The 22,548-nt window shown below is 43.2% G+C and overlaps 1 protein-coding gene across 2 annotated transcripts in view; it reads left to right on the forward strand.

The window, feature by feature from the left end:
- The window catches only part of RAD23B (RAD23 homolog B, nucleotide excision repair protein), a 56,530-nt gene extending 34,536 nt beyond the window's left edge, over nucleotides 1–21,994 (forward strand). The window contains exons 6-10 of one of the 2 annotated variants that reach the window (XM_039543925.1): nucleotides 1,696–1,823; nucleotides 7,436–7,565; nucleotides 10,254–10,381; nucleotides 12,637–12,825; nucleotides 20,669–21,994. In XM_039543925.1, coding sequence (XP_039399859.1) covers nucleotides 1,696–1,823; nucleotides 7,436–7,565; nucleotides 10,254–10,381; nucleotides 12,637–12,825; nucleotides 20,669–20,782 — 689 coding nt within the window. In that variant the 3' untranslated portion in view covers nucleotides 20,783–21,994. The remainder of the gene's footprint in view (nucleotides 1–1,695; nucleotides 1,824–7,435; nucleotides 7,566–10,253; nucleotides 10,382–12,636; nucleotides 12,826–20,668) is intronic. The other variant, XM_039543926.1, reaches the window with a different exon arrangement.
- Nucleotides 21,995–22,548: the final 554 nt, after the last annotated feature.

Raw genomic sequence — 22,548 nt, forward strand, 5'->3', positions numbered from 1 at the left:
TCCATTGTTACTTAGTACTCCTAGCAGAGTACAATTAGCAAATTTAGAATATGGGTAAGTACCAGGAAAAGAAAACTGTTAGTTGCTGTAATTGCAATTATGAATGGTTTTCACAACCTTGCTCAAGTGACCTGTCTGTCACTGGTATCTAGAACAGTGATGTACAGCTCCATTGAGTCAGTTAGTGCTGATCAGGTCTGCCACACTTTTAGCCCCTCACCACACCATGAAAGTTGTCAGGTTACAGTTCAAGATAGAATAGCCCTTGACTTGACTTGTGTAATGTGCTCCTTTTTTAAAGAAAGGCAGCAAAGCATTTAGAGTAAAATGACCGATTTTTTGCATTTAATAGTAATGTGTCTGAATGTACTTTCTAGGCTCTTACACTGCATTTTTTCGTTTAAAAAAATCCTTAAGTATGCTACATATAATGAGGCAGGGCACGTGTGCACCTTTTCCCCTTCACCTTAGTGTTGGGACCTCTGGAGCATCTTCAGATGTATCTAAGGATGGAGGCAACAGCCTAGTGTAGAAAGCCCTGCCTAGGAGGGCTGTACACCAAGCTGCTGCCTATGTTGTCTGTGATACCCCAGGAGCTCACTCGGTTTTTAATGAAGAGAAGATTAATGGATAACTTGAACAGTCTGTATGTACCTACACAGGAAACAGACATTTGATAAAGGGCACTAATCTTATCTCTGCTCTCTAATCTCTCACGTAAAACAAGATCCAATGGCTGGAAGTTTGAAGCTAGACAAACTCAGACAAGAAATGAAGTGCAATATTTTAATAGGATACTTAACCACTGGAACAGTTTACCAAGACTTGTGGTGGTTTCCCCATCTCTGCAATTTTTAAATCAAGATTAGATATTGTTCTAAAAGATATTCTAGTTCATCCACGAAGTCCTGTAGCCCATATCGTACAGGAGGACAGATGAGATCAGACTGCCTTGGTAACTTAGAATCTATTAAGTTAGGAGGGTGTCAGTTGGTGGGGCCATAAATATGTAACACTCTCTCAATTTTGTTGGACCCAATTCACTATCCACTGACTGTTTTTAAAAAAAAAAAAAAAATTTTGCATCACTAAACAGCACTTCAAGCCTTCTGTTACTTTTCAGAGCTTCCCTTCTCTGCCATCTTGGGTTGATCCATCCAATGCTTTACTGCGCTGTCCAGGTGGCCTTCACTCTCTCTCCTTACCATGTTGCAGTGGTGCAGAACTGTCAGTTGGTCCACACTTACCATTGGTGACCATTCCAGCTGTTGTGTTAAGTTGTCATTTGGCTTTCCAAAGCAATCTGGCACAGATTTCGGTTTAGTGGGATTAATATCCAGCCTTAAACTGCAGGAAGCTTTTTAAATTAAGCCAGGAACTGAATATTAGATAGCTGTGAAAATGCCCTTGACCTTAGTGAAGAGTGGGGAAGAGGAATTATTAGTACAAGGAGTGTCACAAACACATTGAACCTTCCATAGAAGCCTGCATTGTGCTCTGTCCCTGGGAACTCTGCCATCCTGTTGAGTCCTTAATACAAAACTTGAACATACTGAAAAATGAAATACACTAAATTTGCCAATTTCTGTCTGACTTTCCCTCACTTCCTCTGGAGTGAATGTCTCAGTTTTGGCATTTCTCAAGTCTGCTTGCACCCTTTTACCGCATTTAAAACTGCTATTTTTGCCCCTCTAGTGACAGGTCAGTCTTATGAGAATATGGTGACTGAGATCATGTCAATGGGCTATGAGCGAGAGCAAGTAATTGCAGCACTGAGAGCCAGCTTCAACAATCCTGACAGAGCAGTGGAGTACCTTCTAATGGTGAGCTATTTTTTCATGTTTTCACTTTCTCCTCATCTTTTTGGAAGAATTCATCTTTGAAAAAGATACAATTTGTAAGAGATGAATAAAAGTCCACAAAGGAACAGCAGCTTTAAGCAGAGAGACTGGGAGGTTGATAAATGGATTTTAAAGAGCCTACTGCCTTAAGGGTGATATTGGTGTCTAAATTTTGTGATTGCCATATTTTGTACTCATTTATTTGGCTGTGTATGCAAGGTGTGTCTAAAAATTTTGAAGCTGCCGTGATGTGGTTTAATTAGCTATGCTCTATCTCAATAGGATACTGCCTGTATCAATGAACTAAAAATGATTCTCTTATTGTGACCAATTGAGGATAATAGTCACTGTTTTTTGTATTGGCAGCTATAGTATCACAAAACAGACCAAGCCCTTAAAGCTATTGGTTCATCCTTGGTACGAATCATGCTATAGAACCTAGAGAGCATATCATGTATGCATAATATTAACTTAGGGTCTGGACTTCAGTGTTCTCTTTAAATAGTAGTTAAACTTGGAGAGGAATTGATTGATGAATATGCTGAACAAGATAAAACCTGTCCGTAGTAAGACTGGCTTTAAAAATGCAGTGCACTTCTATTTGCTTAAGAGGAAATGGAAAATGGCTACAAGTCCAAGTGAATCTTGTTAAGTTACTTCATATGTTGAAATCTTCCTCATTCCATTTTTGTATTGGGTTACGTTCAGTTCTGTTTCTCAGCCCGATAAGTTACAAGCAGCTCTAGAAATGAAGAAAAATATGAAAATGGATATGGAAGCTCAGTGGGACAGATGGATATTTAATGCATATTTCCAGTGTCTCTAGTTTTGGCTACCTTTTGGGTTCATTTGAAACGGTCACTTTTTTTCCCCGACATCAGATTCCCTTTGCTATTCCCCATTCACACTTAATGAACTTAATTTCTGGTTTATTTTGAGGCTGAGATATACAGATCATGTGTGAATGGGGCTTTCTATAGACCGAGGAAGGAAAAAAACTGGTTTGAACTTCCTAGGAGGAAGCTTTTGAATTGGTAACTGTTTTCCATAGGCATCATTCGTATGTTAATCCTTCAGGTTACTACTTACAGTTTTAAGCCAGAGCTGCACTTGTTACTTATGACCAGAGCTTTGGAGCTGTGTTCCGGCTCCACTCCAGCTCCAGGCAAAAACCTGCTGCTCCGCGCTCCAGCTCCGGGCTCTGCTCCAAAGTCCTGCTTATGACTCGTTTTCAACATAAATTGTATTTAACCGCTTCTGAAAATGATTTCAAACTTTAAACTGCAAGGACTAAACATTGCACTACAGAACAGATGTAAAGTGACCTCAATCCTCCCCATTAATGTTATAGGTTTCACAATGTTGGTCTAATAATAGAGAAATGTCTTTACATAGCTGTTTAATAAGCCAGCAGTAAGATAATTTTTTTAATGATGTAAACTTCCGCATAGTTCCTGTGTGTCTGGGATTGGGGCTTGATGAGGGATAGCTAGCTAACCATAGAAATGTAGGGCTGGAAGGGACCTTGAGACATCGTCATCTCCAGTGTTTCTCAACCTTTTTGATACCAGGGACTGGCTTGCTGCCTTCCTAAACTGTGTCAGGGAAATTTCAGGGACTGGTAAGGAGGTTGCAAGTCATTGAGAAACACTAATCTAATCCAATCCCCCTCACTCTGTGCCACTGCTGAGGCAGAACCAACTAACTGTACCTAGACAGGTGTTTGTGCAATCCCTATCGCTGGAGTTTAGACAACCTCCCTCGGTAACCTATACCAATGCTTAACTAGCCTTATAGTTAGAAATTTTCCCAAGTTTCCAACCTAAACCTAGCTGCAGATTAAGCTGATTACTTGTTTGTCCTGCCTTTAGTGAATATCGAGTACAGTTGATCACCATTGACTTATGGTCATCTTTTCTCAAGACTAAACATGCCCAGTTTTGTAATCTTTCTTTGTAGATCAGGTTTTCTAAACCTTTTACAATTTTTGTTGCTCTCCTGTGTGTTCACTCCAATTTATCCACATTGTTCTTAAATGGTGGCACCCAAAATAGAACATCTACTTCCTATGTTTCACGTACAATGCTCCCATTAATACACCCCAAAATATTAGCTTTTTTTACAACTGCCATCATAATTGACTTATATTCAATTTGTGATCCACTGTAGCCCCCAAATCCTTTTCTGTAGTACTACCACCTAGCCATGTATTCCTTATTTTGTGTTTGTGCATTTGATTTTTTTCCTTCCTAAATGTAGTACTTTGCACTTGTCCTTATTAAATTTCATCTTGTTGATTTCAGACCAATTCTTCAGTTTGTCAAGGTAGTTTTGAATTTTAGTTCTGTCCTCCAAAATGCTTGCAACCCTTCACAGCTTGGTGTCATCCACAGACTTTATTAGCACACTCTCCACTCCATTGTCTGAGTCATTAATGAAAATGTTGACTAATACCAGACCCAGGACAGAACCCTGTTGGGACCCCACTAGATCTGTCTTTCCAGTTTGATGCCAAACCATCAAAAGGCTTACTAAAATCAAAATGTCAAGTCTGTTTCTCTCCCCCACAATCCAGTAGACCAGTAAGGCTGTAAAAGAAGGAAATTAGGGTTGGTTTGGCATGATTTGTTGTTGATAAATTCATATTGGGTATTACTTATTATCTTCTAGATGCTTACAAATAGTTTTAATAATTTTGTTCCAGTATTTTTCCAGGTATCAAAGTTAGGCTGACAGGTCTCTAATTCCCCAGGTCCTATGTTCCCCTTTTAAAGCTAGGTACTGTAGTTTCCCTTCTCCCTCTTGTACCACATCGGTCTTCTATGAATTCTCAAAGACAATTGCCAATGGTTCCAAGATTGCTTCAGCAAGTTCCTTAAATACACTAGCATGAATTTTGTTAGGCCCTGCTGCCTTGAATACATTTAACTTATTTGAATGTTCTTTAACATGTTCTTTCCGTATTCTGGTTTATGTTCCTTCTTCCTTGTTATAAATATTAATTGTGGTAACAATTAACCCTTCTGGTCACAATTAACCCTTTTAGTGAAGACTGAAGCAAACTAGGCATTAAACTCCTCAGCTGCCTTGGTGTCATCAGTTATTAGCTCTCCTTCCCTGCTTAAGTAGTGGACCTACACTTTACATTAGAAGCAAGAGAGAGGATTTATAGAACCTCCTCTTATTGCCTCTGTATCCCTTGCTAGTTGCAACTCATTTTGTGCCTTTCGCCTTTCAGATTTTGTCCCAACATGCTTGTGCTGTTCTTTTGTACTCACCTGTAACAATTTGTCCATGTTTCCATTTTTTGTAGGATTTCTTTCTGATTTTTCAAGTTACTAAAGAACTCCTAATGCAGCCATATTGGCCTCTTACTGTTCTTCCTACTTTGCTTTGGATCAGAATAGTTTTCTGTTGAGCCTTTAATGTTGTCTCTTTGAGAAACTGCCAGCTCTCCTCTCCCAAACCCGTAGATTTTCTTCCCATGGGACCCTATCTACCAGTTCTGGGTTTGTCATATATCAGGGTTGGAACAGACCTCAGGAGGTCATCTAGTCCAACCCCCTGCTCAAAGCAGGACCAGTTCGCACTAAATCATCCCAGCCAGGGCTTTGTCAAGCCTGACCTTAAAAACTTCCTAAGGAAGGAGATTCCACCACCTCCCTAGGTAGCCCATTCCAGTGCTTCACCACTCTCCTAGTGAAGAAGTTTTTCCTAATATCCAACCTAAACCTCCCCCACTGCAACTTGAGACCATTACTCCTCGTTCTGTCATCTGGTACCACTGAGAACAGTCTAGATCCATCCTCTGTGGAATCCCCTTTCAGACACACCTCTATCTCGATATAACGTGACCCGATATAACACGGTAAAGCAGTGCTCCAGTGGGGCGGGGCTGCGCACTCTGGTGGATCAAAGCAAGATTGATATAACGCAGTTTCACCTATAACGCAGTAAGATTTTTTGGCTCCTGAGGACAGCATTATATCGAGGTAGAGGTATAGTTGAAAGCAGCTATCAAATCCCCCCTCATTCTTCTCTTTGGCAGACTAAACAATCTCAGTTCCCTCAGCCTCTCCTCGTAAGTCATGTGCTCCAGCCCCCTAATCATTTTTGTTGCCCTCCACTGGACTCTCTCCAATTTTTCCACATCCTTCTTTTACTGTGGGGCCCAAAACTGGACACAGTACTCCAGATGAGGCCTCACCAATGTCGAGTAGAGGGGAATGATCACGTCTCTCGATCTGCTGGCAATGCCCCTACTTATACAGCCCCAAATGCCGTTAGCCTTCTTGGCAACAAGGGCACACTGTTGCCTCATATCCAGCTTCTCGTCCACTGTAACCCCTAGGTCCTTTTCTGAAGAACTGCTGCCTAGCCATTTGGTCCCTAGTCTGTAGCAGTGCATGGGATTCTTCCATCCTAAGTGCGGGACTCTGCACTTGTCCTTGTTGAACCTCATCAGATTTCCTTTGGCCCAATCCTCTAATTTGTCTAGGTCACTCTGTATCCTGTCCCTACCCTCCAGCATATCTACCACTCCTCTAAGTTTAGTGTCATCTGCAAACTTGCTGAGAGTGCAGTCCACGCCATCTTCCAGATCATTAATGAAGATATTGAACAAAACCGGCCCCAGTACTGGCCCTTGGGTCACGCTGCTTGATACCGGCTGCCAGCTAGACATGGAGCCATTGATCACTGCTGGTTGAGCCCAACAATCTAGCCAGCTTTCTATCCACCTTATCGTCCATTCATCCAGCCCATACTTCTTTAACTTGCTGTCAAGTTTTGTCTGCTTTTTTTTTAAAAGTCCATTGTCCTTATTCAGCTGATCACTCTTTTCTTTCCTTAGTCACGAAATGGTTGATTTCATGATTCACTTTCAGCGAAATTGCCTTTCACTGTCAGATTCACAACCAATTCCTGTGTTAGTCAAAATCAGGTCTAAAATGGGTGTCCCATGGTTATTTCCTCCACCTGCTGAAACAAGATTTTATCCTCCAGGAAATGTTCTAAGAACTGCTCAGCCCAAATAAGAATATTGAGAGGAGCAATTAAGGAACTAGATCTGTACCTCTGACAGAGCCCGTTGTAATACAGACTTGATGTTTAAGGGTCCTAAATCCTGGTCCACTTCTGAACTATTGAGTGCTGTAGGCAAGAGTGCTCTTAACCATCAGCGGCTGGCAACAAGTGCAATCCTCCCATTTGGATGTGGCCCTTATGACAGTTATGTATCGATTACCTCTATTAAAGTCATACAACGCAGCATTCATCGTGCAAAAAACATATTGGAACACTGCGCTTCTCTGGATTAAGTGCCAGTAAACTTCCTAGTGCAATTCAAGATGTTGAGCACTAAATTGTTGAGACCTTTCTCCCTTTTCAGTTTACTCAATGCTATATTGAATGACTTGGAGCTGTTTGTAGGTTTGTTAGCAATAGTGTCTGCAATTTGTAGTATGTTAATTGGTTTATATTTGCAACGAAAGTATTGAGTCTTACTTCTTGGGCAAAACAAGTGCAGTGAAACCATTAACTTTGATCTCTACCCATGAAAATGCCGTAAGTTGTAACATGATCCCTGGATTTAGGGTATCCCTGGAGATAGAGAGACTCAAGCTGCAGCTGATCCCCCTCAGGCTGCAAGCACCGGTGCTTCTCAATCTTCAGCAGTGGCAGCAGCGGCAGCAACCACAACTACGACTACTAGTTCTTCAGGAGGTAAGATGGTCTTGTGTTTATGGGTAGCTGTTAAGCAATCTCTGTACTAGATGTTTAAATAGTGGGTTTAAATTCATGAGGCTTTTCAAAGTGAGACACAAAAGAGCAGCAGAACTTGCTTGGAGGAAACACTTGTGGGTGGGTAGATCTGTAATGTTCCTTTTTATTGTCCCCTCTCCACAAATTCCCAAACACCACTGTTGGTTTTATACCCACTCTGATCCAATATGTGTGGTTTTAAGTTTCTGAGATCGCAGCTATGGACAACTTCATATTTCCCCAACCTCACCTCTGGCTTCTTACTGTCTAGAATTAGAGTTGTGGCAGTACATCACTTCAAAACTTCCTCACTTGTAACCCCAGAGTATTACCTTTAATTTATAAAGGTGTCCATTTTTGTATTGCCTACTATAATAGGCATCCCTGCTTGTGGCCACCTGAAATTTTTAAACTTATTAGTAAGCTCTTTGGGGCTCTTTCTGTTTGTACAGTGCCTAGCACAACGGGGGTCTTGTCCATGACCAGGGCTCCTAGGCACTACTGTAATATAAATAATAATCAGGGTCCTCAAACTCAAAATGTGGCAAATACTCTTAAGTAGGTGATCCGTGAGAGCCTCCCCTCTCTTGCACCCACAACAGTGGTACATGGAAAATCAGTGTTGAGAAAATGGTATATTTCCTTTTTTTTAATGTAGTAAATGTCTTCTCAGTGCAACTCAATTTTCAGTCTTCATCACGGTGTTTTCCTTTTTATTGTCCCCTCTCCACCTGTTCTGCATATGTTACTTGATCCTCGGTTGCTTTGCTTCCAGTGATGTGCCTTTCTAGCTAGTGACTCCAGTTTATCCTCCTGTGTAGTTCCCAACCCTAATAGAAGCAGCTAGACTGACTCCACTATTTCTGGCTTCTCCATGCCTCCAGCTATTTTCAAAGAGGCCTATAGAAGTAGCTGGAAACAAAGCCAGCACTACATGTCCACCCAGCTCTTAATCAGCTGCCATGAAATGCTCTGTGGGCCATCTCAGTTTGGGCTCTGCTGTACATAGACCACTCTTTTGGGTAAGCCTTGGGTGTGCATGGGAAGAGGACCTGTTCATGAATATCATTGTACCCCCCTCAGATATACTACCTCACAGCAGCAGAAAGCTTTGGAGTTTTCTGCAGGGGACCCACCAGTCCAGCTATTAAGTTCAGAGGACTCAAACTTGCGTTAACATAAGCATTTAACAAGTACCTATCATGTTCATTAAATGCAATGTGGTTGCAAAGTTACACTGTCAAGTATAAAGCTTCAAACGTTACTTTTCAAAGGAGCCCCTATAGTTTCTTCTGCATAGTTTTGAAAAGTTTGAGCTGTTGTTTGGAGACACTTAAGGGAGTGCACATGCATCATCGGGAAGGTGGCAAAAGGAGTAACACTTGGAATTGGCACTCCCAAAATGAATCTAGTGTGAGGAGGTGGAGAGTGTCAGTAAGTGTGTCAGCTCATTGCTATTGCTTGTCCTTCATACTTCAGTGAATGCTAAAAATAAACTAAATTGTCTGCTACATTTTTGTCATTGTAATGACAAGTTTGCTTGAAGTTCTGCCTTTTTTGTGTGTACCAGAATAAAACTACACCCGTGCTGCATATTATAAAGGCTTTTGCTGCTGCTTTGCATTTTTATCTTTCAGATGTGGATATTTGGGAGGGAGTTATATGGTTCACAGACACCAATTTTTTGACTTCCCCTAGGTTAGCAGAAACATCTGTTTTTCCAGTGTGAATCATCCTGCTCTTTATCTAAAAAGCAAAATAAAATGTTGTATGCTTGTTAAAATTAATTCTGCTACAAATTATACAGAATGGAAAACCACCCTTGGAATCTTATGTTCTGCTCTTTAAAAGGTTAGATGTTAGTCTTTATTTGAGGTGATACATTTTCATTACTGTTCATGGGTGGTTGGAAAGTAACAGTTCAATCTGTGAAGGGGTGGGGAAGCCTCTTAAAAGACTTTGTACCAGTAAATGCTGGTCCCAAAGAGGCTGAACATTTTGTCTGCTTTTACTTGATCTCAGCAATTCAGCTGCAGTGATCTTCACATTAGCTCTCCAGTCACCATCTCATTGGGGTTTGAGACACCGCTTGTAAAGCCACAAGATCCTTTGAACTTGTATATTTTGCTTTATCCCTTTGTATTACATTTTACTTTTTAAACTGTAACACTGTGAAATTAGTCCCCAACACAGCACCACCTTAGGCCTTAAGAGACCAAAGTCTGCTTTTATTTTTGTTTAAAGTCATGTTCTAAATTCTTGCGCAATGTTGCTTGACATTCTCTTAAACTGAAGTTTTCTGTGTAGAGCCACAGAGCAGGAGCCGTGTGATTATTGGTGAGGCAAGCTTTGCTACCGTTTCACTGGTGCACCTCCTCCCTAAGAGAGGGGCCACTTCTATGGGTGAGACAGGTCCCGCTGCCAAGCCCACTCCTTTGTCTGAGCCTGTCCGTAATAAGGCCATTATGAATATTGTACACTTCAAAGACTTGAGTCACCTTGAAAGGAATTTCACATTACCCTCCAATTGTGAAACTTCAGCTAATCCAGTTTTTTTCCTTCTAATATATATTGTTGGTCTCATTTACAGAAGCCACTGTAGTAACTTCTTTGCTTTTTTTCTTAAGTGTATAACTCTTTATATTGCAGGACATCCACTTGAATTTTTACGAAATCAACCTCAGTTCCAGCAGATGAGACAAATTATTCAGCAGAATCCTAATCTGCTACCAGCATTGCTACAGCAGATAGGACGGGAAAACCCCCAGCTACTGCAGGTGACTTAAGCACCATGGGATAACGTGTCTAGATCAGGCAAGGGCGCTTTAATGTATCAATACTAGCAATGTGCCCTCTTATTTTTGGGGGGTGTGAAACAATTTTATTACTGGAAAGTACTAGGATGGAGGCTTTCCTTCTGCACCTCGCCCAATTTGGCCACAAACCAACGTACTAGCTACTGTCTCAGAGTTCATAGAATCATAGAAGATTAGGGTTGGAAGAGACTTCAGGAGGTCATCTAGTCCAACCTCCTGCTCAAAGCAGGACCAACACCAACTGAATCATCCCAGCCAGGGCTCTGTCAAGCTGGGCCTTAAAGACCTTATCTCCCTAGGTAATCCATTCACCACCCTCCTAGTGAAATAGTGTTTCCTAATATCCAACCTAGACCTCCCCCACTGCAACTTAAGACCATTGCTCCTTGTTCTGTCATCTGCCACCACTGAGAACAGCCGAGCTCCATCCTCTTTAGAACCCCCTTTAGGTAGTTGAAGGCTGCTTATCAAATCCCCCCCTCACTCTTCTCTTCTGCAGACTAAACAATCCGGGTTCCCTCAGCCTCTCCTCGTAAGTCATATGCCCCAGCTCCTGATCATTTTTGTTGCCCTCCGCTGGACTGTCTCCAATTTGTCCATATCCTTTCTGTAGTGGGAGGCCCAAAACTGGATGCAATACTAGAGATGTTGCCTCACCAGCGCCAAATAGAAGGGAATAATCACTTCCCTCTATCTGCTGGCAATGCTCCTACTAATGCAGCCCAAGATGCTGAGTCACTGTCCTTAAATCCTTAAGATATGCTTGCAAATTCTCCTAGTTTTCATTTTCTTTACCATCTCTCAAATTATAAGTGTGGTGAGTGGAGTGGGAAGGAAGAAATGAAACTTTTTCAGAGAAGGGGAGCTATTGAGACTCAACTGAATTAGGATCATATGTTAGAAATAGATGGTAGGTATTCCTAGTGTCATCTGTGACAAGTTAAGCTTCCTCAGTAGCTGTCTTTTTGGCCAGTGAGAATAATGGAGAAACAGTCTTAGTTCCTGCACCGAATGCATGACAGCTTATTTCCTTTATACGGGATGCAGAGTTTGTAAGGGGGTAAGGAGGTAGCTGCAACTTGACTCTGGTAACGATAATGGCGTCTCGTCTCTTAGGGCTTGGCTACACTTACAGTTTGCAGCGCTGGTCATCCAGCTGTGTAGGAGCAGCGCTGGTGTGTGGCCACACTCACAGCTACCAGCGCTGGTGTGTGGCCACATTTGCAGCATTTGCAGCGCTGTTGGGAGTGCTGCATTATGGGCAGCTATCCCAGCATTCAAGGGGCAGCAACGTGCTTTTCAAAAGAGGGGGGTGGAGGGTGGTGTACTGTGACAGGGAGCGGGGAAGAGAGAGACAGTGGGTTTTTGGAGCCAACACTGTGTGTTAAGTTTCCTGGATTGAAAAATCACAAAATGTTTGCGAGCCCTTAGTCTTAACTCTTAATTGCAAACAGCCTGCCTCCAACACGGACTCCCCGCTGTTTCACTCACTCCCTGTGGTGTACTGTGACAGGGAGTGGGGAAGAGAGAGAGAGAGAGAGTGGATTTTTGGAGCCAACACTTTAGCTTCCTGGATTGAAAAATCACAAAATGTTCGGGAACCCTTGGTCTTAATTGCAAACAGCCTGCCTCCAACGCTGTTTCTCTGTCAAGCAAACATTCTCTCCCTGTCTCTCATTTGATCGTTCACAGCCAGGTACAGATAGCTCCTGTTTGCTGTGATCAGTGTTTGTTTTTTAGATAAGCAGTTCAACGGAGCTCCGATCGGAGTTCACAACAAAACAAAGAGGCTGCATAACAAAACAAAGAGAGTAATTTAGTTAAAAGCTTTCTGGGATATCTCCTTATTCCCTGGAGGCCAATTAAAGCGCTGGTGTGTGGCCACACTTGACGAGCAGCGCTGGATCACCAGCGCTGCAATACTTATTCCCCAAGCAGACCAGGTGTTCAGCCAGCGCTGCAGCCAGGGAGTTGCAGCGCTGGATGTGCCTTGCAGGTGTGGACGGTTACTAATTGCAGCGCTGGAAAGCCTCTACCAGCGCTGCAACTTGCAAGTGTAGCCAAGCCCTCAGTCAGAACCTGCCAAGCATTATTCTCAAAATTAACCAGGCTTCTGTAATATTTCTCTAGACCACAAAGTTCACTGCAACTAGAAACTTTTAGTCGCCGGTTGGCGGGACTGAACATGCTTTATTTCAGTGTATTGCTTCCTTTTGTTCTCCCATGCACCACAGCAAATCAGCCAACATCAGGAGCATTTTATTCAGATGTTAAATGAGCCAGTTCAGGAGTCTGGTGGTCAAGGAGGAGGTGGCGGTGGTGGCAGTGGAGGAGTAGCAGAAGCTGGAAGTGGTCAGATGAACTACATTCAAGTAACACCTCAAGAGAAAGAAGCTATAGAGAGGGTAAGCCACCTTTTTTAGGTTTAAAATACTTTACGTGCTCTTGCTATCTTTTTTTTCTCTCTCCCAAGATTAGGCATTGTGCAGGTGAAAACCTGCACTGAAGCTGTATGTGAAGTTGATATCTTACTGCTGTGAATCATCTTAATTTTCCAGTGTAAGATTTACAAGCTGTTGTAGTCTTTTCCTGGTGGAAATCATGTCCTTGCTGTAAGGCCATTGCTTCCCAACCTCTTCTGGAACCTGCCTTTTTAGAAGACAAGCTTAAAAGGCCGTGCAGTTGCAATCACAACACTACAGTTTGAAGTGGCCAAGGGTCCACTGTGCACATGCATAACTGAATGAGAAGAATAGAGCCCTATTCAGGAAGAGGATAAAACGAGTTCCTTTGAATGATAGCTCATATCGATTCCAATTAGGTGTGCACATGCCACGTGCACAGTCGTCGGAAAGGTTTTTCCCCTAGCAGCACCCATCGGGTCGGCTGTGGATTCCCCTGGAGTGGTGCCTCCATAGCACTCTATATAGACCCTGCTGACCTGGCACCTCCTCAGTTCCTTCTTACTGCCAGCAACAGTCGTTGGAACTGTGGTGTCTTGCTCAGCAGGCTTGCACGTTTCCCTAGTGCTGTTTACTTAGTGTTTGTTTTCCTTAGTTAGTTATTAGTGTAGTGTTAATAGTTCACTGTCAAAAGTGAGGGGGTTCTCCTTCAGCCCGACCGTGCTCTCGCTGGGGACTCAGGGCATGCTTATGTCCCAGGGGTTCAAACCCTTCAAGTCCTGCAACAAGCCTATGCCAACGGGCGACCCCCATGACAATTGCTTGAAGTGTCTCGGGGAAATATATCAGGTGGATAAGTGCAGGATTTGCAAAGGGTTTCACCCAAGAAAGAAGGAGCAGGACTTTAGGCTGAAGCAGCCCCTCATGGAGGCAGCATTTAGACTGCAACCAACCTTGGCACGGCAGGATCCGGCTCTGAGTGCATCGGTGCATAGTGCCCTGTCAGCGGTGGAGATGGCACTGTGGAAGGACAGAAGAGACCCGCATCACTGCCGCCCTCCATTGTGGAAACAGTCAGAGATGACTTGGCATTGGTCCCATTACCTGGGTCAGAAGTGGCACCGGAGACAAAGGAGGAGTGGTTCCCTGACTTTGGGACCCAACCCCTCGGAACCGGCCAGTGGGGTGTGTCCCAGGGAGGAGCCCCCAGTGCCGAAAACTTTGGAGCCAGCACCATTGAATTCAGTCCTGCAAGAGGGATCGTTGAGTCTGGTGCAATTGGACTCACCGTGTCAGGTGGTGGAGGAGGTACAACTGCCTTCCACCCCAGACGCGTTTGAGGCCGTGAGAGACATCGTAGATATGAGAGCACTGCAGTCCCTGGCCCTTCGCACCAAGCCCCCAATGCCACAGCGTGCGACACTGTCCCGAGAGAGCCTGCAATGCTCCACCCGTCAGCGCTGCCAGGGACGAGGTACCACTTGGAATCCCAGCACTGCTCAGAGTCCTAATCCCCAAGGCAAAAGGGGGGAGGGGGGGAGTCTCTGACCCATTCTAGACCTGCAAGGACTCAACAAATTCGTGGTGAAGTTGAAGTTCCATATTGTCTCCCTGAGCACGATTACCTCTTCCCTGGATCCAGGAGACCGGTATGCTGCCCTCAACATGAAAGACATGTACTTTCACACAGCCAGTCGCCCCATGCACAGGTGATTTCTAAGGTTTGTTGTCAACCACAAACACTGTCAGTTCATGGTCCTCCCATTCGGTCTGTTGCCAGCCCCCTGAGTTTTCACCAACTGCATGTCAGTCATAGCAGTCTTCCTTCTCAAGAGACAGGTGCAGGTATACCCCTACCTCGAGTGGCTGCTCAGGAGGCACACTAGGGAGCAGGTGGAATCTCAGGCCTGGTTCATCAGATCCACTTTCGAGAGACTGGGCCTCCTCAACGTGAACAAGTCAGCCTTGTCTCTGACCCAGAGAATAGAGTTCATCGGAGCAGTGCTGGACTTGGTGCAGGCAAGAGCATTTCTGCTGGAGACATGATTCCAAGCCATGTCAAACATCGTTCAAGGCCTCAGGCAATTCCCAACCACTACTGCAAGAGGTTGCCTACATCTCCTTGGCCACATAACAGCCTGCACGTAGGTAGTCCAGCGTGCCAGGCTGAGGCTCAGACCCCTGCAAGCGTGGCTTGCATCGGCCTATCGCCTGGGACACGGCAACCTGGTCTTAGTAGTGATGGTACCAGAGCACATACTTGAGTCCCTCCAGTGGTGGCTTGATGGTGTGTGAAGGAGTCCCCATCCGCAGCCCTCCTTGTCCCTAGTAATGGATGTTCGGCTCTGGGTTGGGGTGCGCATTTGGGAGATCTACAAACGCAGGGCCTATGGTCTCGGGACGATCTCTCTCTTCATATCTACATCAATGACCTCAGGGCGGTACACCTAGCATGCCAAACTTTTTGCGCCTGGCCGCAAGGCCAGTGCATGGCAGTGAGGATGAACCAACACCACTGCCATGTTTTACATGAACACACAGGGTGGAACCCATTCCTTTCCCCCCCCCCGGTATCGAGAAGCCCTCAGGCTCTGAGAGTTCTGCATAGGATGCTTCCAGGTGAACGGAGTGGGCTATCTCCCAGGGGCTCAGAACGACCTGGCAGACCGTCTCAGCAGATTGTTCCACAATCACAAATGGTCCATCCATCCAGAAGTCATACATGCCATCTTCCAAAGGTGGGGGTTTCCCTAGGTCAACCTGTTTTCCACCTGCAGCAACAGGAAGTGCCCAATGTTCTGCTCCTTCCAGAATCACAGCCCGGGCTCGGTCACGGATGCGTTTCTTCTATCCAGGGGAGGCTGCCTGTTGTACGGCTTTTCCCCATTCCCTCTGGTGCACACGGTACTTCTCAAGGTCCGCAGGGACCTTGAGGGGAGGTAATCCTGGTGGCCCTGGCATGGCCTCGACAACGCTGATACATCACGCTCTTGGAACTGTCAGTGGACACCCCGATTGTGTTGCCACTCGACCCTGACCTAATCACTCAAGATCAGTCGCTTACTCCACCCAGACCTCAGGTCTCTCCATCTCACAGCTTGGAAGCTTCAAGGTTAAACCCCATGGAACTTCTATGCTTGGAACCAGTAACAGAGGTCCTACTTGGCAGCAGGAAATCATCCACTTAGCTAGATAAGTGGAAAAGGTTCACCTGCTGGTGTGCCCAGCATCACACCCCTCCAATCCAGGTGCCTAAACCACTCATCCTAGAGTACCTCCTACACCTAAAACAACAAGGCCTGGCAGCGTCGTCCATTAAGGTACACCTCGCTGCTATTTCAGCCTTCCACCCAGGAGTATCTGGACACTCCATATTTGCCAACCCCACAGGGGGACGTTTTCTCAAGGGCCTGGAATGCCTCCATCCGCAGATTAGATGGCCAGTTCCTGTGTGGGACCTGAACTTGGTGGTCTCCTATCTAATGGGGCCCTCGTTTGAACTGGTGGCAACTTGCTTCTTCCTCTATCCTACAAGGTAGCTTTTCTGATCGCCGTTACCTCAGCACAAAGGGTGTCTGAGTTGAATGCCCTCACCTCTGACCCACCTTACACGGTCTTCCACTAAGCCGTTCAGAAAGTCAAACCAGCTATTCATAGTCATGGCATCTGCACGTACTATGAGTTAGCCAAAATCCCAGCTCCAGCACTTACGGCACGCTCTACAAGGGCACAGGCCTCATCGTCGGCATTCCTGGCTCAAGTACCAATCCAAGAAATCTGCAGGACAGCGACTTGGTCCTCGGTGCATATGTTCACCTCTGATTATGCCATCGTCCAGCATGCTACAGATGACGCAACATTTGGCAGAGCAGTGTTTCAGTCAGCAATTCCATAACTCGGACCCCACCGCCTAGGTAAGGCTTGGGAGTCACCTAATTGGAATCGATATGAGTAATCACTTGAAGAACGAACGGTTACTCGCCTTCTCATAATTGTTCTCCGAGATGTGTTGCTCATACCCATTCCAAACCCACCTGCCTTCCCCCTGTCAGAGTAGCCGTCAAGAAGGAACTGAGGGGGTCATATGTAGAGCATTACAGCAGCACCACTCCAGGGGGCTCAACAGATGACCTGACGGGTGCTGTTAGGGGAAAAAACTTTCCAATGACTGTGTACGCAGCGTGCACACACCTGATTGGAACGGATAGGAGCAACACATCTCAAAGAACAACAGTTACAAGAAGGTGAGTGGCCATTCTTTTTTGCAAAAGCTTCAGATACCAATGCTGGAAGTATAATAGTGCTTTGGTAATGTGCAGGGGGAGTGCTTTTTTTGTACCTTAAAATTGATTCCTAAAGTATTCAGACTGGCTCTGAATTTTCACAGGAAGTAGACGAAAGTCACTGCTTAACCCAGTTAGTTGACTGTTTGAATTTTTGCTCTGTAGGTTGCTAAAAATACTAGTAAACATCTAAATAAACTTGCAGATCTGCAAGGCCTGGAAACGTAATGCAGTGAATGCATTAAATTCCACTTGCTGCTCAGTAAAGGTGACACACATACACATGTAGTAACTTGGAACAAAATGAAACTTGAACAGTTGAGACTAAAATTTGTAGAATAGACTGCGGTTGCATTATTTTGCTAACTAGAAGCATAGCTGTGGAATTTTGCAGTAGTCACTAGATTGGCGCATTAAAGTGTAAAATGCACAATAATTTTTACCTCTACCTATCAGCACTAAGGAAATAGTTAAATATCTAAATCTGGATTTATGTCAAGGGGGTGCTTCCATTAAGTTCTTTTAAAACACAGGTTTTTTCTATAAATAGTTGCAAAAGAATAATTCCTAGACCTGTCAAGCGATTAAAAAATTAATAGAATACCATTTATTTAAATATTTTTTGATGTTTTCTACATTTTCAAATATATTGATTTCAATTACAACTCAGAATACAAAGTGTACAGTGCTCGCTTTATATTTTTTACTACAAATATTTGCATAGTAAACAAAAGAAATAGTATTTTTCAATTCACCTACTACAAGTATTGTAGTGCAATCCCTTTATCATGAAAGTTGAACTTACAAATCATCATAGAATATCAGGGTTGGAAGGGACCTCAGGAGGTATCTAGTCCAACCCCCTGCTCAAAGCAGGACCAACCCCAACTAAATCATCCCAGCCAGGGCTTCGTCAAGCCTGACCTTAAAAACCTCTAAGGAAGGAGATTCCACCACCTCCCTAGGTAACCCATTCCAGTGCTTCACCACCCTCCTAGTGAAAAAGTTTTTTTCCTAATCTCAAATCTAAACCTCCCCCACTGCAACTTGAGGCCGTTACTCCTTGTTCTGTCATCTGGTACCACTGAGAACAGTCTAGATCCATCCTCTTTGGATCCCTATTTCAGGTAGTTGAAATCCCCCCTCACTCTTCTCTTCTGCAGACTAAACAATCCCAGTTCCCTCAGCCTCTCCTCGTAAGTCATATGCTCCAGCCCCCTAATCATTTTTGTTGCTCTCCGCTGGACTCTCTCCAATTTTTCCACATCCTTCTTGTAGTGTGGGGCCCAAAACTGGACACAGTACTCCAGATGAGGCCTCACCAATGCTGAATAGAGGGGAATGATCACGTCCCTCCATCTCTTGGTGATGCCCCTACTTATACAGCCCAAAATGCCGTTAGCCTTCTTGGCAACAAGAGAACACTGACTCATACCCAGCTTCTCATCTACTGTAACCCTTCGGTCCTTTTCTGTAGAACTGCTGCCTAGCTACCCAGTCCCTAGTCTGTAGCAATGCATGGGATTCTTCCATCCTAAGTGCAGGATTCTGCACTTGTCCTTGTTCAACCTCATCAGATTTCTTTTGGCCCAATCCTCTAATTTGTCTAGGTTCTTCTGTATCTTATCTTATCCCTACCCTCCAGCGTATCTACCACTCCTCTAAGTTTAGTGTCATCTACAGACTTGCTGAGAGCGCAGTCCATGCCATCCTCCAGATGGTTAATGAAGATATTGAACAAAACCGGTCCCAGGACCAACCCTTGGGGCACACCGCTTGATACTGGCTGCCAGCTAGACATGAAGCCATTGATCACTACCCATTGAGCCCAATGATCTAGCTAGCTTTCTATCTACCTTATAGGCCAATAATACATAATTATTGTACAATAATAGAATTATGTACAATACAACCTGCATTCAAAAATAAAACAATGTATAACTTTAGAGCCTACAAGTCCTTGTTCAGCCAAATGCTCAAACAAGTTTGTTTGTTTGCAGAAGATAATGCTACCTGCTTCTTGTTTACAATGTCACTTGAAAGTGAGAACAGGTGTTTGCATGGCACTGCTGTAGCCGACATCACAAGATATTTACATGGCAGGTGCGCTAAAGATTCATATGTCCCTTGATGCTTCAACCCCTATTCCAGAGGACGTGTCCATGCTGCTAACGGGTTCTGCTCGATAACGATCCAAAGCAGTGTGGACCGGCGCATGTTCATTTTTATCATCTGAGTCAGATGCCACCAGCAGAAGGTTAATTTTCTATTTTGGTGGTTTGGGTTCTGTAGTTTCCACATTGGAGTGTTGCTCTTTTAAGACTTCTGAAATCTGCTCCAAGCCTCGTCCCTCTCAGATTTTGGAAGACACTTCAGATTCTTAAATTTTGGGTCGAGTGCTGTAGCTCTCCTTAGAAATTTCATATTGGTATCTTCTTTGCATTTGGTCAGATTTGCAGTAAAAGTGTTCTTAAAATGAACAACTTGCTGGGTCATCATTCGAGACTGCTATAACACGAAATATATAGCAGAATGTGGGTAAAACGGAGCAGGAGACATACAATTCTCCTCCAAGGAGTTGAGTTACAAATGTAATTAACACTTTTTTAAAATGGGCATCATCAGCATGGAAGCATGTCCTCTGGAATGGTGGCTGAAGCATTTTTAAATTCATTTTTATGCAGCAAAGGATTAACTCTAGAATAGCTTCAAAACCTCATAAAGAGTGTAACATTTTTCTCCTGTCAGATGCTCAGCACACTCCAGAGCTCAAATGCCTTATGTGGTGTTACCGCTGACGTGCTCCATAGAGGTACACTATGATAAGTCTCTAGATTTAATTGGGGATTGATATCCTCCCCTGGTTAAGATCACCCAGTGTCTCAGACCAAGTGCTGGTCTGGTATTAATTTAGAATATGTGCAGAAAATCTTGTGACAGAAAACACAAATTCCTTAACCTGACTGACTTATAGCTAGCTAAAATGAAGACCTAAACAGAAGTGTAAAGTGGATAAATCCAGCACTCAGTCTTGTCGATCCAAACCTAATGAAGTAGGCAGAGGTTAATGGTCTTCACAGCAGCAATTGCGCTCGCTCAGTTAAAATCACTCTTTTTGCTATAGTCAGTTCCACAGTGTCCTTGCATTCTAGACCCTCTTTGCTACTATCTATACTTATTGCTAAAGGCACTGAACTATCATACTATTCATATTTCAAATGTTCTTTGTGTTGAATGAATTTTAGCTACAGCAGTGCAGCATTCAGCCGCTATTTCCTGGTGCCTGTTTTATAACTTATTACAGCAGTGAAAGCATAGTGATGTGACTTAATGTACTCAGTCAGACTGACATAACCACTTTTTAAATGAGAACTTAATTTGAGGTTACTACAAGAAATCAATTCAATTCAAAATCTCTAGTAAATAAGGAATGGGAAGAGAAGCCTAACTGTGGTCACAACATTTATTTGAACAAATGACTTAAATGGTGAAATCCTAATATAGTAAACATTCAAGGAGTTTTAATAAATGTATTGGTTTCTAAATGCATCTCTCTTCTTTAGTTAAAGGCATTAGGATTTCCTGAAGGACTTGTGATACAAGCATATTTTGCTTGCGAGAAGAATGAAAACTTGGCTGCCAACTTTCTTCTACAACAGAACTTTGATGAAGATTGAAAGGGAGAGACTTTTTTATCTCACGCTTCACACCAGTGCATTACACTAACTTTGTTCACTGGATTGTTTGGGGGTATTTGGGCTCATATCCACAATACTTGGTGTATGGTATGGGGGGAGGGAGAAGAAAACATAGGAAACAAAGCAAGGATAAATAAAGCATGTCTGCTTTAAATTGGCAGACGCAGCAAATCACACAGTGTAAAATACTATACAACCAAAAATCAGCTTCTGCAGGTATTTAGTTCCTTCTATAAACTGTAGGTTAACTTTTTTCTAGGTTTTCACTTTTTCTGTACTAGTTCCAGAAACTTAGTGTAATGCCCTGCTTCATGTTTCTTTTTACTTAACATTGGTATTGGAAAATAGCTTTTGCTACCTAGAATCTACAATCTGTATTTCATGGCAACACTGGATAATGGCTTTGTGAAATCTAAAAGAATTGAGCAACTGTAAACATACATGCCAAAATATAGGGGGTTATTTTGCTGCTTCAGATGTATTAAATTTAGTGCAAGAAGCCCATGATTTCATGTTAAATGCTGGATTTAAGAAAAAAATGCCTTCAAATGAAAACTCATTACTGTTATGTTAAAATTTGTTGATCATTGAATTAGACTCCCTTCTAACATGATCTGAGAAGCTGTACACATACAGGCAAACTTATTTTCCTGTTTACGTCTTTTCTTTTTGGGGAAAAAATGATAGATATCTAATTACTGTTTACTTCAATGTTACGTTGCAGTAAAGGTTTTAAAAACAACCGTTGCATGTTTAGTTTTGATGTATCCCTTTTTGTGAATTGAGCACTTTTTGGTCAGCAAAAAAAAATGTAAACTTCACTTCTCTCCATTGTAGTGAAATATTTATTTATTAACAAATCAGATTCCACTGTACTTCCTGTTTTCTTAAAGTTGTTTCACCAGTACAGCTGGAAGTATTTCAAAACCAGGTATCTAATGTTGTAATACCTTTGCTTTATTTTTTTCATCTTCTGTGACAACGTAGGACCACTCTAAAGCTATTGGCGTTGTATTGCTCTTGAAAGGATTGTAATGTTCCAGGAACTTCTCTTCAGGAAGGACATTGTGTCTATAAATTGCTGTGTGAGGGAATTCAGAACCTGAGAATTAGGCGAACAATCAAGTTATTGCATCCCAAAACATTATGCACACCTACTTTTCCTTCTATTAAAAGTAAGCTCCAATTGTAGAGTTCTGAGTCTTATTTCTTGGTGCCTCATTGTCAGTTATTTTGAGTGCTGAGCGGCTAATTCAGTGAGCTTCCTTCTTAAGTACATTTTGGCTTGGTAGAGACAACTTTAACTCTGCTGCAGTGCTGAGGAGGAAAATTATTTTTACTTTCTCCAAAAATCTCTTGTACAGCACTTCCTGAACATGGTTGAAGATAAGTCATCACTTTTTGGCCATAAAGCAATTATATTTTAACTGTCTAAACTCTGTGTTTAACCTTTGAGCTCTTCATCCTTATTCATCTCTATCTTTAATGGTACAATTCTGACCAGAGGAGGGATTGGGTATGGAATGGGTAGTCAGTATGCTGACTGATCTCATTGTTCACCATCTACAATGAGTCATGGACCTTGGAAAGAGAATGAGATGGGGGAGAGCAAAACAAAGCTCCCAGCCTGGGATTTTATCTTTGGATTGACTAGTTACAGTGTACTAAACCTTTCAGTGCCTAGAATAATGAGCTTCGGGATGCCTGGGGTTTAACTCAACAGAGCTCTGCAGTAGCCTTCAATC

Source organism: Mauremys reevesii, linkage group 6 (genome assembly GCF_016161935.1).
Source record: "Mauremys reevesii isolate NIE-2019 linkage group 6, ASM1616193v1, whole genome shotgun sequence".
NCBI classification, from domain to species: Eukaryota; Metazoa; Chordata; order Testudines; family Geoemydidae; genus Mauremys; species Mauremys reevesii.